Below are 17,099 nucleotides of genomic sequence, written 5' to 3'. Positions count from 1 at the left end.
AGCTACACACATATGTTGCAAATATTAAGCATGTTTAAACACAATATGTCCACAATTTAACTCAACTAATTTGTACTAACAAACGGGCCCGTTTGACTTTCCCATGTTGAAATGAGCACAAAAATTCCTACCAGCCCGTTTGACCAATACGTCCACAATTTAACTCAACTAATTTGTGCTAACAAACGGGCCCGTTTGAATTTCCCGTGCTGATATGAGCACTAAAATTCCTACCAGCCCGTTTGACCAATACGTCCACAATTTAACTCAACTAATTTGTACTAACAAACAGGCCCGTTTAACCAATATGCCCACTATTTAACTCAAATAATAAACTGGAGAAGGAAACATCATCAAAAACTAAATTCACTAAACAAGTTTTCATTAGGCAAGATGTTATAGGATGAGATACTTAACCAATCAAGCACTATATGTTAATATGCATGTCTTACATGTTCAACAAGTTTGATAAAAACATAAGATGATGATTAAATATTGAGCTTTCGGGGGCCTACTGTTGACAAACTAAAACTTTAAAATGGTTTGATTTATTAATAATAGCAACTGTAACAAATGATAATAATCACTATGGTAATATCAAAATACCCCAACTAATAATCACTACAGTAACTCATAACGTACTTTGTATCTGCCTTCTGTTTTTGTTTTTTTTTGGTTTTTTGCTATGTTTGGTTTTGTGGTTAGATATGGGTTTGGATTTTGGTGGCTATTTGTAGTTCTGTATTGTGTACGTTATGAAGATAGGCTGTAGATAAGCTGCCTAGGCACAAATGCAAAGGTTGATCATTCTTTTTTTTTTAAAAAAAGCAGTACGCGCTCAACAAATACTTAACTATGTAACAACGATGAAGCTTATAATGCCAATCATCTAAGTCTTTACTTTCTCAAGTGTGTTAATAAGTATTAAAAGAGCCAAGCTCGAGCTTTGAAAACATAGCTCGAAACGAGCCGAGCTCGAGATCCGTGTAAGTTAAACGAGGCGAGCTCGAGATCCGTGTAAGTTAAACGAGCCGAGCTCAAGCCTAGTTGAGTTCGGGCTCGTTTCGTAGTTTTTCAAGCTCGAGCTCGGCTCGGGCTTGAAAAGGTTAAAATTTATTAATTAAGTTTTATATATTTATAATTTTATATGTATATATTTTTTCATTATAACTTTATATATAAAATAATATATGTTATTTAGTTATTTTTTTTTCATAAAAATATATATATATATATATATCAATTAATAATTATTAAATATATATGTATATATTAATATATATAATTATAAAAAATATATAAATGACATGCTTGTTTAGGCTCGCGAGCCGGCTCGAGCTCGATAAGTGAAGCTCGGGCTCGGGCTCGTTTATTAAACAAGCTTGGACCACTTGATTAACGATTTGGTTCGTATAAGTGGTATTAGAGCCACTGTGATCCCCCCGAACCCATGGCTACTTAAAGTATTAAACACTATCCAAACTTGAGTTCCGCCAATGGAGGGAATCCTTTGCGAGACGCGAGTCCCAGTTTAAAACCGTCTTCGCCAAGCTTCGACAGACCCGAACAACATTTGAAGCCGCCACACCCATACACCGCCACCTACAGTTTCCGCTCCCGTGCCAACACCAGTTTCTGCTTCCGCACCAGCATGCAGCATCACCTCCGTTCCCTACCCCTAAAGTTGCCCAGACTCCAAAATTGTTGTCTATTCTTAACCCTCACACCTTGCATCACACCTATGGTGTTGCAAACTTAATTGAAGATAAGTTCTCACCCCAAGCTAAGCCTACTTTACGTTCACTGGGGACCAGTAGCAAAGCACAATTTCAAAACCACATATACTTTTAGCCTTAAATTCCATTTATTGCCAACAAAAATCAAAGCATTAGCAACCCGTTTGCACCAACACCGGCACCGACACGGTCACAAAAACCACCCCCTCTATTAATGAATTTAGAATAATAGCAATTGTGTCTCAATTAGGCAATTAATCTAAAATATACGGGGACATGATTACATCGATCGCACACGGTTACGTATCATATATAATCGTAAATCAAATCATAATAGCTTAATTATGCATAATCAATGAAATCAGAAACAAGTAATAATCAAAGATCAGATTTCATACCTTTACTTTCACAACTTTTAGATCACGAATTCACGAAACCTTAGCTTGCAGAAACGTAGAGTTAGAAGGCTGTTAATTTGGATTGAGAATTGGAAGGTGGGATAGAATATATATCGGAAGGTTATTTAGGTAATTATAAACCCTAGAAGCTTGTAGACTATTGTAAACGCTTCAATTCGGAGCTTATTCTCATCCTCTAAAAGCTTTAAGCTCGTCTTACCAAACAATGTTTTTTATTAGATGAGAGCTTTTTTTAAAAGTTTGTAGCTTAAAGCCCCTAAAAAGCTCCTCAAAAGCCCTTTGCCAAACACACCTTTAGTCAACCATTGCTCTCAATAATATTAATTTGGCCTACCAATACCACTCCTCTATTCGAGAGTTTGAATTCTTATGTTATATATAAAAAAAAGGTAAAGTTAAAAACATATTGATATATATATATATATATATATATATATATATATATATTACCCATTGATTTCTTTTGAGAACCACTTTGAGCTTTAAAAACTCGAAAGAACTCAACGTAACAAAAAAATTTTTTAATTTTTTTTACACATGTTTAATACGTAAGTGTAAGTAATGTACAAAAAATTACAGTATTTTTTTTACATACCGAATCGACTTATTACACATGTGTAACTAACATTTAAACTTGTGTAATTATCAAAAATACTTATTCTCTCTCCTGATTCATTTTTTAATCACATTTAATCTCAGCCACATATTCAAACTCATTTTATTAAATGTGCGATCCAAAATTAAGTTCTTAAAGTTTTTACAAATCATCAAGTTCTCAAAATATCCCTCCCCGGTATATTACAAATAAAAAGATATATATTGCTCATATCATATGCTTGATTGTGGTAGGAAAAATGGAAGGCCAGAGAGAGCAAATCCATCTTCTTACCCCTTACAAGATGGGTAATTTTCAACTTGCCCAGGAAAAATGGAAGGCCAGAGAGAGCAAATCCATCTTCTTACCCCTTACAAGATGGGTAATTTTCAACTTGCCCACAGGTACATACCATGATTCTTACTACTAGTATTTGTATTTATTAACTATATATAACTTATATGATTTGATGTTAAGCAGGATCGTTTTGGCACCAATGACACGGTTTAGATCTTACAATAGTGTTCCACAACCACATGCTATCTTGTATTACTCTCAGAGAACCACCAATGGTGGATTTCTAATTGCTGAAGCCACCGCCATATCGCAAGCTGCCCAAGGGTGAATGAGTACCTTCAGGTTGAAATTAACATTTCGATAATGTTGTTCGTATTAAGTTTAACCTCTTGATGAACTTGTCGGTTTAAGGTTTAAGGATACTCCTGGGATATGGTCAAAAGAACATATTTATGCCTGGAAACCTATTGTGGAAGCTGTTCATGCGAAAGGCGGCATCTTCTTTTGTCAACTTTGGCATCCTGGCATGGGTTCGGATCAAAGTAATTATTTTGGTTAATGATTTAATCACATTGACATTGCAGTTTCTTTACTTTTTTTAACCGTGACAATTTTTTTCTCAATAAACTCATGGGGCCCACCAATACTCTACTAATCAATGAACCAAATAAATGACGGTTTGTGCTAGACAGATGACCTTCGAGAGGTTATGGTAGGAAACTTGTGCATGACCTCTTGAAGGTTTACATGGTTATTTCCTTATGAGGTGCCGGTTTGTGTTCTTGTTATAACATGATTCCTATGATTCTGAAAGCAGGTTTTGAGTCGAATATTGGTCACCCTCCGGTCTCTTCTACAGATAAGCCCTGTAGTCCGTTCATCGATACCACTACCGGTGAAGTTTTACCTGAATTTCTACCTCCTCAAAGACTAAAACCAGAAGAAATTACTGAAATTGTTAATGATTTCCGAGGTGCAGCAAGAAATGCAATGGAAGCTGGTAACCAAGTCTTAAAAAGTTTAGCGCAAAAAATTATTGTCATCCCTTTTGCTTAGTTTAAAAATAAATTCTGATTAAAAAAATATGCAGGGTTTGATGGAGTCGAAATCCATGGTGCAAACGGTTACCTGATTGACCAGTTTTTAAAAGATCAAGTCAATGATCGAAGTGATGAGTATGGAGGTTCATTAGAGAACCGTTGCAAATTCGCCTTACAAGTAGTGGAAGCCGTTGCAAAGGAGATTGGAGCCGATAGAGTCGGCATCAGGCTCTCACCTTTTTCAAACTATATGGACTCAGCAGACTCAGACCCAGAAGCTTTAGGTCTATACATGGCTAAATCATTGAACAAATATGGAATTCTCTATTGCCATATGATTGAGTCAAGAGCAGAAGATACACAAGACGAAACTGATCAATGGTCCGACGGTTTGGTGCCCATGAAACAGGCCTTCAATGGTACCTTTATTGCAGCTGGTGGGTACGATAGAGAAAATGGTAACAATGCCATAGCTCAAGAACGTGCGGAACTTATAGGTTATGGTCGTTTGTTCTTAGCAAACCCTGATTTGCCTAAAAGATTTGAGCTTGATGCACCCCTTAACAAGTACCACCGAGACACATTTTATACTGGTGATCCGATAGTTGGTTATACCGATTATCCTTTCATTAAAGATGTAACCAACGAGAATGAGTATCATGAAGAAAGACTCACGTTTGATGTTTAAACTACAAAAATCTATTTTCATTCATAATACAATACCATGATATTACTGAAGAACAGGTTTAAAACTGAGAGACAACAAAGTATACTATACATCATTACATCTTTCGGAGGCCGTGGTAATCATGTTTTTCATGGTCATTATATATCGGTCCTTATTATTGACACATGACCATAATCCTAGTACTTACAAATGACAACCATCATAATTACTTGAGCTAACTTACTTTTCTAACAGCCTCCACCATTGGGCTCAATTGAGCTTAAAAGTCCATTACCTCTAAGCTGTGTGCAATGCTCCTCTGCATCTGGCTGGCCACAAACAATCACCACAGAAAGACCATTAACGTGTGCCTCTTGCATGATATTAACCGCATTGTCAACCGTCATTCCCGGTATAACCTTCATGAGCACTTGCACAACATACTCCCTCTTATTATAGTTGTCATTATGGAGCATCACTCGGTATGGCGGGGACATTTTCTTTGATTTCCTGAAACAAAACGAGAGATTATTAAACAGCAAGCCACATTTTCTAACACTTAAAAGAGCTGGTTTGTGTTTGTAACGTTATGCTTACTTCAAGTCAAACTCTGACTCTCGGCCGGGAGTTGTTTTTTCTATAACCGGTTTATCCAGGACCCCACCGCCCTTTTCCAGCCTTGGAGGCGCCATTGTCATAACTGTGATCCATTTTATGCTTTGATTATAAAGCAGGTATTTGTCCCCTGTATATGACACCAATAACCATACTTATTGAACCAATGAAAAACAGAACTAGACTATTGCACAGATAAGGATGGATTAGGATTTAGAAACCAAATATAAATCTGATGGATTGAAACATGTTCATAAATCACTAAAGAACAAGAGCAAGCATGTGTTTACAGGTAGGCATGATTGCTTACAATCACATAGAACAAATTCATACAGGTAATTTAATTGGAAATTAGAGGGCTACTACCTACTCTAATCGATTCCAGTTAAAATGGGTCAAAGTTGTTACATAATTTAAAAAAAAAAATTAAAAAACTTTGTTGTTTGAAAATTACATATAACTGAGTAATCCCTATTTGGAATACTGGTGACTGGCAATAACCGGGTTACAGTTCATTGTTGTGATAAAAAGAATCTTAAGCAATTGAAATGAACCTTTAACTATCCAATGCTAAGTTAAGTTAAGTTAAGTTAAGTTAAGTTAAGTTAAGTTAAGCGGTTACAAATGGGTTCCTAATCATCTGTTTATGTTGAAATCGGTTAATACCAGCGTGAGTGAGGTTGTTATGAAAGCCCTCAATATCAACAAATAAACCCGGGGATTGTTATTATATTATATTGATGATTGAATTTACAAAGAAAGACGCATATAATAATAAATACCTGATTTGGAATGAAGAAGAGGAGAAGGAGCAAGTCGACCGCAAATGGAAGTACCCATTGCCACACACACACACACTCTCTCTCTCTCTACACTAATACTAATACTTGTCTGTGTACCCAAGTCACAAAAACAAATCAAATCCAATATGGTTGCTATATGTGGCTTTTATTTATTTATTTATTTTTTGTTTCCTAAATATTTTCTCACCACGTTTCCTTTTTTGTTTCCTAAATATTTTCTCACCACATTTCCTTTCTTGATATATATTTTGGTTAACCTACTACGTGTACATCTACACATTATTATTATTATTATTATTATTATTACATTTAGTTATATGAATTTATACAAATACTAGGTTTCTACCCAGTATTATGGGGGTTGTTTGAATTTTCGTTTATAATATTTTCTTTTCTAATATTGTGGATGTAGTTTTTTTGGATTTAGTTTATTTATTGTAAAAAGTTTATAATATCCTTGAACTTGTTTTTATTAATTTATGTTGGGTTATGTTTATTTTTTAAAGAAAAGTTGAATGAATTATCTACTTAATTTTTATATTTGTTCGTTTATGTTCATTTGTAATAATTTGGATATTATTTTGTGAAACTTTTCATTTAAGTTAAACTTAAAGAAAAAATAATCGTCTAACTAAATTCACATTGACAAATTAAATTAGGGTATGATTACGGGGTTTGTTTTACATTTTACGTTTCTGATATCTATATATTTTTTGAATTTTAATTCTATTTAATGTAAGGAAATTAATAAAATATACATAGGGTTTGATGATAAAAGAGTTTTACAAATAAATGAGATGTTATAACCCGTTTAAAGCTATTTAGGTTTGATAAGACCCATGATCTGCTTATTTTTTTACTATAAAATTGTTTCGTATTTATAAATAGTATCTTTTTTACAAAAAAAATAGGATATTATTTTTTAGTATATCCCCATTATATAGGATTTTCATATCAAATATTTGGTGAGATTAATTTTTGATATAATAAGATATTATAACTCGTTTAATGGCTATCTAGATTTGAGGTCAAATACATAAAAAATCACTATTTGCAAATAAAATAATTTGATAGTTTAAAAGAAAATAGGAAGCTTTCGTTTAAATATACTTAAGATAGATGATTTCTCTCTATATAGTCTATTCTAATTCTAACTACACCTCTATAAAATATTTTATTTCCGAGTTTCACTTAAATATATGTATACAAAGAGGAATGGAGAGAAAATGAAGGCAACTATAGACTATATAGGTGTGCTTCGTAACACTAGCTATCAAGTCAGTCATGTATACCAAAAAAGTATTAATAAATAATATTATTTTCTATGAACTCATCAAAAGGTAGCATGAGTATATGTTGGAAATGTTAGTTCAATGATAAAAGATATTTTAAATACATCTATGTGATGATCAGTTTACAATACAAATGAGATAAATTTTTATTCTATTTTTATAATGAGACTTTAATCTAAGATCTTTATTTGCTACTGGTCACCAAGACACCAACTCAAAGACCGCATGAAAGATAACTACCGATGAGAATAATAATAATAATAATACAAATTACTTCAAGTTAATTCACGTGTAACCTGATCGACTTAACAGAGATAATGAGCAATATGTTGATAGATATCTCATAATGATACGTAACACCCTTAATTTGAAAACCATGAACGGGAAAGTATGGTTTTAAGTTTTTTTATTTTATTTTGATAAACACAACGTAGCTACGTTTCAATACTTAATATTTACTCAATTCATCGGCAATAAATGTACTTTTAAATAAAAGACAACACTTAATAAAACACGTCGTACACCTTTACAAGTAATAATAAAATTTCCATTTAATGATGTGTGTCATTGATATGTTTCGAGCACTTTATTATCATTCAACACCGTTTTATTGTGCTTTACCTGATACAAAACAACACCATTTATTGGTACAAAAAGTATGTATAATTATGAATTTATGTTACATACAAGCCCCAACTTCAAAAAATGAAAATCCCTATATTCCGCATTAAAATGATCAATAATTCTATCCTAGGATTATGTGTGTAACATATAGCATGTGATAAGAGTGAGGTGAATCGTTTGTTTGCATGACGGGCATCAATGTAAGTTTGGTTGGAGTAGGATTGGTGGCCACTTCTGTTATGAGTAAATAATGTTGAACAAAGGGTATGCTATTTGAACAAGATTACAAGAACGGGCATCGTAATTTGATCGAATAAAAGACTTGATGTATAAAGATAACAATGGAATGATACAGACCGAATGAATCTTATAGTAATCAAACGATGTTGGTGAAGATTGTTAAATATAACGCAAGTGAGCCGATGATAATTAAGAACTAATCTTAAATTAATGTGCTGAACACAAAATAAATATTGTTTTCGTTTTAATTTGTAGTTGTTGTACGTACAACAAGGGACAGAGGACAAAAGTCCAATTTGGCTTAGCTGCACTATAAAATTGCACATAATGAATTTTTTTTTTTTTTACAAACAGAAACCTTCGACACTTTATATTAAAAAAAAAAAACAACTAAAAAACTTAATAATGCATCAAATACCAAAGGCTTATATAAATATCCTTTGGCCTAGTCCTACTCGAAATCAAATACACAATATGATACCAACACAAATAGGATTTAGGATAAGACAAACTTAATTAAATAAGACTAACTTATTAATAAATAATAAAGAAATTATTATTTAAAATCTCATCCAAGCCACCCAATGAGATTTACTTAACATCTCTTAAATATCGTCTCGTTTAACACTCCATCTCGATATTTGCTTCCTTCATTCTCAAGCGAGTACAAAACTTCACAAGCTTCTCTTTTGGCAAACTCTTTGTGAACATATCAGTGGCTTGCTCCAACGAGTTAACGTATTTAAAGTCAATTTCTCCATTTAACATTTTCTCACGAATAAAGTGATAATGAACTTCAATATGTTTCGTACGCACATGAAACTGGGATTCTTAGCCAACAATACTGAAGACACGTTATCCCCATACAAGGTTACCTTCTCGTTCTTACCTTGATTTAAATCGTTTAGAAACCGAACCAGCCACACGCACTCTTGCGCAGCCATAGTCGCAGCCCGATACTCCGCCCCGGTAGTCGAAAGTCATACCGTACGCTGCCTTTTGCTACACCAAGTAACAACACTTGAACCAATCAAGAAAACATACCCGGTAGTACACCATCTCGTGTCCGGATCTTTAGCATAATCGGCATCGCAAAACCGATTAATTCCATACTCAACTCCCTATTAAACTTAACACCATAGCTTGGAGTCGACTTCACATACCGCAACACTAACCGAGCAGCTTCAAGGTGCAGTTTTCTTGGAGCTTGAACAAATCTGCTAAGCATCGCAATGTCGGGTCGAGTCAAGGCCAAATAAATAAGACTTCCAAGTATCTGACTATACATGGTTACTTCTTCCAACTCATTTCTGTCTTTGGCTTGAAGAGAACGGTTTGGTTCCATGGGTACCCGTATAGGTTTGCAACTTTCTATACCGATTTTCACCAAAAGATTAATGACATACCGATTTTGGTGAAATATAAACTCATCATTCTCGTACTAGAGCTCTAGACCCAAAAATTGCTTTAATTTTCCCAAGCCTTTCATGAAAAAACGAGTGCACAAATTCATTTTTAACGGCTCCACCGCGTAGACTGAATCGTCGGATATAATTAAGTCATCTACATAATGAGAACAACAGCGGTTTTGTCACATTCGGCTCGGATGAACACACTCATATCGGCTTTTGTAGGAACAAATCCGTTAAGTTCTATAAACTCATCGATTTTACTGAACCAGGCCCGCGGTGACTGTTTTAGACCGTACATTGCTTTCTTTAACTGACATGCATAGTTAGGAAAATTTTGACTTACAAAACCTCCCAGTTGATCCATGTATATTACTCGATCTAAATCGCCATATAAAAACGCATTACTTAAATCCATGTGCCATAAATCCCAACCTTTGCACACAACGATAGCTAAAATTACTTGAACCGAAAAGAGTTTAGCTACGGGACTAAACATATCTTCATAATCGATCCAATACTCCTGTGAAAAACCAAGTGCGACTAATCGAGCTTTATATCTTTCTAAAGAACTGTCGGCCCGTCTTTTAATCTTGAAAACCCACTTACACGAAATCAGTTTTACATCACCCGGCTTCAGAACAAGATGCCAAGTCTCATTATTGGCTAAAGATTCTAACTCTTGCTTCATTACTTCCATCCACGTAGGATCTCTTATAGCTTGTTCCACGGTCTCGGGTTCGGCTTCTTGACTAACAAGTAAAGGGACATTCGCATATTTTGGGTTCGGTTTACTGACCCGTTCAGGCTTGCGAACAACCCGTGTTTCATCCTCGGTTTCTGCTGAACTATGCGGTTCTGCAGCCTGGGTACTAAACTGACCAACAGACGACCCGCTATGACAAGGACTAATCTGAGGTCTGCTTTGTAAACATGCACTTTCAGTTTGGTAGTCCACTGATTGGATAACTAGGTCTTCATTTTCTTCCCCATCAACCTGTACAACCACACAACCATTATAATTTTGTTGTAGGTCTTTAGTATCAAGTAATACTTCTATATTTGGCGACTACTAAGATGAATTCTCAAAAAAAATACATCTCTTGAGACATAGATCTGCCCGAAATTCTGTTCACAACATTGCTATCCTTTCGTTTCATTATCGTTGAGGTGTTGTAAAACACACTTACTTTCCGTATCGTTTTATCATGTTTTAATTGCTTAATCGTTTAATAAATAAGATTTATGGATTGTTTTTTTGCTTGATTTTACAAAGATTGAATATTAATTGTAGGTTATGAGTTGTAATGAAGAAAAGTGTCAAGTTTGGAGACTCTAGGGGCCTTTTTAATCAACTTTGAAGACTACAACTCAAGGCCCGACCTAAGCTCACAAGATCCAAGCCTTTTATGCTTAATACATGAAGATAATTAAAAAAAAAGGAACCCTAACAGCCCTCTAAATCCCGATCGGACTTGGAAGCAAGGAGGAAGAAGAGAGAAAGTGTTTTGTGGAGATTGTGGCAGCTAGGAAAGGAAGAAGAATGCTAAGGAAGACTTGGTACAGCATCTAGGGACCTTAATCATCCATAAACTCAGCCATATATCTTGAGTATACATCCATAAACTTTGTTCTTTTGTTCAAGATTCATAACTAGTTGTTTTGATCTTTTATCTTGAATTGTTTTGCAAGTAAAGTGAAGATTGACTTGTGCTTGATTGTTATTGAATATTGAATGAGTTTAATTATGTTTATGTTGAGTTTTATGATGTTTAACTAGGTTAGATGAATATTGTTAGGTTTTAGTAAGCAATATGGATTGTTGATCATCATGACTTGAATTGTTAATGAAAAGTTTGGTTTAGCATTGAATTAGGTTGTGTTTATTAGCTGTGTTTTTATTAATTAGACTCATATACCTCTTGCTTTGATTGATTGGATCGGTTTTGGTTGATTTTAGCTTGTTTGAACTCTTTACTTTGTGTTTAGAGATTGTTTGCGGGGTGTACAACCATAGGGTTAAGTGGGTATGTTAATTAGTTAAAATCAGCGGGTGAACACCTTCTTAGAGACCGAGAGGTGATAGGAAGTAGGGTCGTCTCATAGCTTTTACTTGTTAGGATTAGGATCGCGCGAGAGCGAGTTCGGTTCTTGTCGGGTTTGGGTTTGTGAGCGATTAGTTGACCTAGTTTAAGTTAAACTAAATTGTTCCTCTATCCTTGGTTGCGTAGTATTCGTCTCCATTAGGGTAGTGTGTCGGTGAGACCGAGAGGAGAGTCGACATTAGAACACTTTAGCAATTCGTTTCCCGGTTAGTTCTTAAAATCAACTAAGTGTAAGTTAGGGTTTGTTAGTGAGACCGAGAGGTGATCTAGCTTTCTTGAGTGAATCTTAGTTGTGTCATCTTTAGATACCGGTGTCGTGAGATTCTTCCCATTAGATTATTATGCCTTCAATAGGATTCTTACCTAGGTAGACGTTTTCTTCATTGATAAGTCTCATTCTCAAAGTTCCGTCTAGTATTGTTAGGTTAAGTTTTTTAAGTTAGTTAAAGTAAGTTAGATCAAATAGTTAATAATTAAAAATCATTTAAATATTCTTAGGTGAGTCTTGGTTAGGGTTAAGTATTAAAAACGTTTCCACATTTCCTTGTGTTCGATACTCGGACTTCCGTAGTTCTATACTATTAGTGATCGGTACACTTGCCGCTTTTGTGTGGTTTCTTTAGGAGTCTTGTTTAATAAATTTAAAGCTTAGTTGTGAGTTACTTAAAGAGGGCATTCATTAAACACATATCAAGTTTTTGGCGCCGTTGCCGGGGACACGGTTAGAGGCGTATTGAGAACGACTCGAGTTAGAACTTACCTTGTTTGCTACTTGTTTTTCTTATTTGCTTTGTTTGTTAGTTTAAAATAGTTTAGCTAATTTTAGTTTACTTTGTTTATTTTAATAGTTGTATGCGACGTACTAAATCTCTAGGACCACCAGAAGCCGAAGGATTTTCCGAACCAGAGAGAGTTTCGTGAGAGACGTCTTACCAGACCGTCTTCTAGTTCTTCTACGTCCGTCGGTAATACATCATCTTCTCCTACTTTTTCTGAATCCGTCATTAGGAATAGGATTATGGGCGACGCGATTCCACCACCGAGGAGGACAGTTGCAGACCGGGCCCGTCCGGTCGATGCGGGTGCGAGATCCAGCATTGCTCCACCAGCCATCGCAGTTTTGACGAATTAGCAGATTCCATCTAACATTCTGAACACCATCTCTCATTCTGCTCAATTTCACAGGTTGCTCCACAAGAACGAACCCGCATTCTCATCTCACTCGCATTACACGTATTTACGACACGTTTCATCTTGCCGGCATATCCGAAGACACCATCAAACTCCACATTTTTCCGTTCTCACTCGTTGATCATGCAAATCTGTGGCTTGAGTCCCTCCCACAGGGATCTATTGCTACTTGGGCTGCCATGCAGACCTAGTTTCTTGAGAAATACGATCCTCCGGCTAAGGCCGCTCGTTTGCGTAACCAGATTCATTCTTTTCAGATGAAGGAAACCGGGAGCTTCTACGAGGCGTGGGAGAGATTCAAAAATCTACTTGCTTTATGTCCGAACCACGGCCTACAAGACTGGGCAGTTATTGAGAAGTTCTATAACGGAGTGACGTACGCGACTCAGAGTATGCTCGACACGGCTGCTGGAGGTAAATTATTGACGACGAAGGATACTGATGAGTGCATTGCTTTATTTAACGGGTTAGCCATGAGTGGATACCAGCGACCACCCACTAAGAGTACCAAGACCGTTGATTCACTATCACGCGGCATGCATTTGGTCGACACGAGCACTGCACTTGCGGCACAGGTTGAGGCGTTGGCAAAGATCGTGAAGGACTTGCAGGTGAAAAGTAAATTGTGCGAGATCTATAGAGGGGGGCATGATACCATTCAGTGCCACGTAGGTTTCCAGGAGGAGGCGGTTGACTTTGTTTTAGCAATCCGAACCGAAATCAAAACTCTTTCAATTCTTATAATTCAGGGTGGAGAGGTAACCAAAATTCCAACTGGAGGAACAGAAATCAGTCCTGCTTCCATCAGCGCCAGAGTCTATTCTAGGATTCCGGTGAGGGAACGAGTAATGGGGAGAAGAAACCCACATTAGAGGAGATGATGGCACAACAGACATAGATGTTGTCGCAGCTTATGACTCGAGAGGACTCCCGTCACAAAGAGACTCAAGAGAAATTTCGGGAGCATGAGTTGATGTGCGAATATATATATATTAAATAAAACACGAATCGCAACTAAGCTTTAAAAACCAAACAATTTATCCTAGTTCACACAAACGGCAAGTGTACCGGTCGCGTATAGCAAAGATAAGAAAAGTTCGGATATCGAACTCGAAGGCACGTGAGAACGGCTCAGATTATAAACCCTAATCCAAGTCCTACCTAAAAATATTTAATTGATTTTATTAATTTTTTATTTTAATTAACTTAAAACTAACTTACTTAACTTAACGAAACTAACAAGAAAACTTAATAGCACTAACGAAGCTCTTAGCAAATATGGAGAAACGACTACCTAGGCAAGAATCATATTGACAGTTCAACGGCTAATGGAATTAACTAATTGCACGACACCGGGATCTTAAAATAATCAACTAAAGCTCATTAAAGTTCGCTAGATTACCTCTCGGTCTCACCAACTAAACCTCAATCTAAGAAGATTGAATATATGCACCGGGATAAAGATTACTAAGGTACCCTAATTACGCATCTCCTCTCGGACTCAACGACACAAAACCCGCTTAAAATTGGTACTAGCAATTATAGGGATAAAGGTGTAACCGTATTTAATTCGATTTAAGACACATATTTGCACGCAAAACTAAACCTGACAAGACCAAAACTCGCTCTCGCGCAATTCTAACCTAACCGAATAAAGACGCGAGACAAACCGACTCCCTATTACCTCTCGGTCGCAAGGAAGGTGAAACTATTGAATTTTAATAATTAATCACACTCAAGATTCCTATGGCCGCGCTAACCACAAATAGATCAAAAACACCAAGTCTAAGACCTAAACAAATAACCCTAACTAGAAGATACAAAATCAATCAATCAAGGCAATAAGGAGAATCATATGAAAAAATTATATAAAAACAATAACTAACACATCCAAGATCAAAATAGAAAAAGCTTTTCAATAGTAATACGTCATGTAATTTATAAAAACCAAATAAACCGTCAAGCAAAATCAATATTCATCAAAGCCTAGGTAGCTAGGGGGTTTAGCCGACAGTCATACTCAAGAACATAACAAAATAAATAGGTCTAAAAACTGAATTCATAATGAAAACAATAAATTCAAACCACAAAATAATGATGTTTGGATGAGTATATATCAATCTTAAACGCTCTCTATGCTCAAACCAACCCGTGATTGCTTCCCTTTTCTTCTCTCCTTGCGTGACCTCTGAAAACAGGGGCGCACCCCCACAAAAATTCTCCAAGATAAAACCTTCTCCTTTCCAAAGTCAAGGCCGACCCCCCAATGCCTCTGACGTCATCCATTTATATTTCCCTTTCGCGACCTTTGTTAGGTTTTTTCTTTTATTTTCTTGCGTCTGCTTCCAAATCAAACATCTTCATTCGGCCCATTAAATCTAACCAATTAGTTGTGGCGGGCCTATATTACAAATAAACATTGGGTTAAAAAAATTCAGAACATAAGCAATTTGAGTGGGAAGTCACATGACAATTCTTTTCAATATCTCGTAATTATAAAGTCATAGTTCACATTTAATCATTTTCTATTTAGACTCATTACGTATGAAAACCATAAATCACCTACTACCTCATGGCTCTCCTCACAAGGCTCCTTCTTGATCCCCACACTTGGCTCGTTATATAATAGATCTTCAAGTAACTTTAAATCACCAAGTGGGTCAAACTCTCCTTCATCCATCATGGTAAAATCCACCAATCGTCACCAAACTCACCCCTAAACTCGTTCTCCCATGAAGGAACATACTCTCTGACTTCTTTTCCAACCCCAAATTCTCAAATTCGATAATCGGCTCCCGAAGTTGTGATTGACTCATTAAACCAAGCCGAATTCCATCTAAGGCTTGTTGGGTCGGAAATGGGGCATTTGGATTTGTATCATGGATGATGCGCAACCAATCATACAGTACCTCATCCGGATCTGGTATTGGCTCAACGAATTCACCGGATGAGTTTTCATAAACTAGAAGATTCCCCCTTAAATCAAACATCAAACATAACCGGGGTTTCACTCGATTTTTCGCTTTGCAATCTAGAATCCTCTTTATCTCCATCTGCCAAATGGTGTAACGTTTTTGTTCTTTGAAGCCATTCCCGTAAGTCTCCATAACTACACACTTAAACAGAAACGGATCACGGGCACCAGATAGTAGTAGACGAAAATTAATTAAAATTAAACTAAAACTAGACAATTAATAATAAAATAAAAATTAAACTAACTATATTAATCTAGATATACGCAAAAATACAAAAGGCAAGTCCCCAAATTCGGGTCGCTCTCTAATCGCCTCAACCCGTGTCCCCGGCAACGGCGCCAAAAACTTGATGTGCGAATATATATATATATATATATAAATAAAACACGAATCGCAACTAAGCTTTAAAAACCAAACAACCTATCCTAGTTCACACAAACGGCAAGTGTACCGGGTGCGTATAGCAAGATAAGGAAAGTCCGGATATCGAACTCGAAGACACGTGAGAACGGCTTAGATTATAAACCATAATCCAAGTCCTACCTAAAAATATTTAATTGATTTTATTAATTTTTTATTTTAATTAATTTAAAACTAACTTACTTAACTTAACGAACCTAACAAGAAAACTTAATAGCACTAACGGAGCTCTTAGCAAATATGGAGAAACGACTACCTAGGCAAGAATCATATTGACAGTTCAACGGCTAATGGAATTAACTAATCGAACGACACCGGGATCTTAAAATAATCAACTAAGGCTCATTAAAGTTCGCTAGATTACCTCTCGGTCTCACCAACTAACCCTCACAAATCTAAGAAGATTGAATAAATGCACTGGGATAAAGATTACTAAGGTACCCTAATTACGCATCTCCTCTCGGACTCAACGACACAAAACCCGCTTAATATTGGTACTAGCAATTATAGGGATAAAGGGGTAACAGTATTTAATTCGATCTAAGACACATATTTGCACGCAAAACTAAACCGGACAAGACCAAAACTCGCACTCGCGCAATTCTAACCTAACCGAATAAAGAGGCGAGACAAACCGACTCCCTATTACCTCTCGGTCGCAAGGAAGGTGA

General features: G+C 36.0%; 2 protein-coding genes across 3 annotated transcripts; one reads left to right on the top strand and one right to left on the bottom strand.

The window, feature by feature from the left end:
- The first annotated feature begins 3,081 nt into the window (after window positions 1-3,081).
- Window positions 3,082-4,807, top strand: LOC143595534 (12-oxophytodienoate reductase 2-like). 2 transcript variants are annotated; one of them, XM_077074546.1, is made up of 5 exons: window positions 3,082-3,154; window positions 3,231-3,371; window positions 3,459-3,589; window positions 3,865-4,047; window positions 4,138-4,806. In XM_077074546.1, the coding sequence occupies exons 1-5, from the start codon at window positions 3,084-3,086 to the stop codon at window positions 4,773-4,775; spliced, it is 1,164 nt and encodes a 387-aa protein (XP_076930661.1). In that variant the 5' UTR covers window positions 3,082-3,083; the 3' UTR covers window positions 4,776-4,806. The 2 variants fall into 2 exon arrangements, with proteins under 2 accessions (XP_076930661.1, XP_076930709.1); XM_077074594.1 differs by having other exon boundaries at window positions 3,085-3,132; window positions 4,138-4,807.
- Window positions 4,789-6,288, bottom strand: LOC143595688 (ATP-dependent Clp protease adapter protein CLPS1, chloroplastic-like). Its single transcript, XM_077074668.1, has 3 exons — window positions 6,152-6,288; window positions 5,352-5,499; window positions 4,789-5,264 (listed from the first exon to the last, which is right to left on the bottom strand). Exons 1-3 carry the CDS (start codon window positions 6,207-6,209, stop codon window positions 5,003-5,005), a joined length of 468 nt encoding a protein of 155 aa, XP_076930783.1. The 5' UTR covers window positions 6,210-6,288; the 3' UTR covers window positions 4,789-5,002.
- Window positions 6,289-17,099: the final 10,811 nt, after the last annotated feature.

The sequence above is a fragment of the Bidens hawaiensis genome, unplaced genomic scaffold (assembly GCF_021521415.1).
Source record: "Bidens hawaiensis isolate Kalapana, Puna unplaced genomic scaffold, B.hawaiensis_p1.1 tig00000190_1, whole genome shotgun sequence".
Classification (NCBI taxonomy): Eukaryota; Viridiplantae; Streptophyta; class Magnoliopsida; order Asterales; family Asteraceae; genus Bidens; species Bidens hawaiensis.
This window is presented reverse-complemented; position numbering and strand designations above follow the sequence as displayed.

What these genes read in the sequence shown, in the direction of transcription:
- LOC143595534 (XM_077074546.1), top strand. Translation starts at nt 3,084, where the DNA reads ATGGAAGGCCAGAGAGAGCAAATCCATCTTCTTACCCCTTACAAGATG. An exon ending in ATATCGCAAGCTGCCCAAGG is followed by an intron (nt 3,372 to 3,458) that starts GTGAATGAGTAC and finishes TGTCGGTTTAAG; the next exon opens with GTTTAAGGATACTCCTGGGA. An exon ending in TGGCATGGGTTCGGATCAAA is followed by an intron (nt 3,590 to 3,864) that starts GTAATTATTTTG and finishes TTCTGAAAGCAG; the next exon opens with GTTTTGAGTCGAATATTGGT.
- LOC143595688 (XM_077074668.1), bottom strand. Translation starts at nt 6,209, where the DNA reads ATGGGTACTTCCATTTGCGGTCGACTTGCTCCTTCTCCTCTTCTTCAT. An exon ending in TCTTCTTCATTCCAAATCAG is followed by an intron (nt 5,500 to 6,151) that starts GTATTTATTATT and finishes TGTCATATACAG; the next exon opens with GGGACAAATACCTGCTTTAT. An exon ending in GAGTCAGAGTTTGACTTGAA is followed by an intron (nt 5,265 to 5,351) that starts GTAAGCATAACG and finishes GTTTTGTTTCAG; the next exon opens with GAAATCAAAGAAAATGTCCC.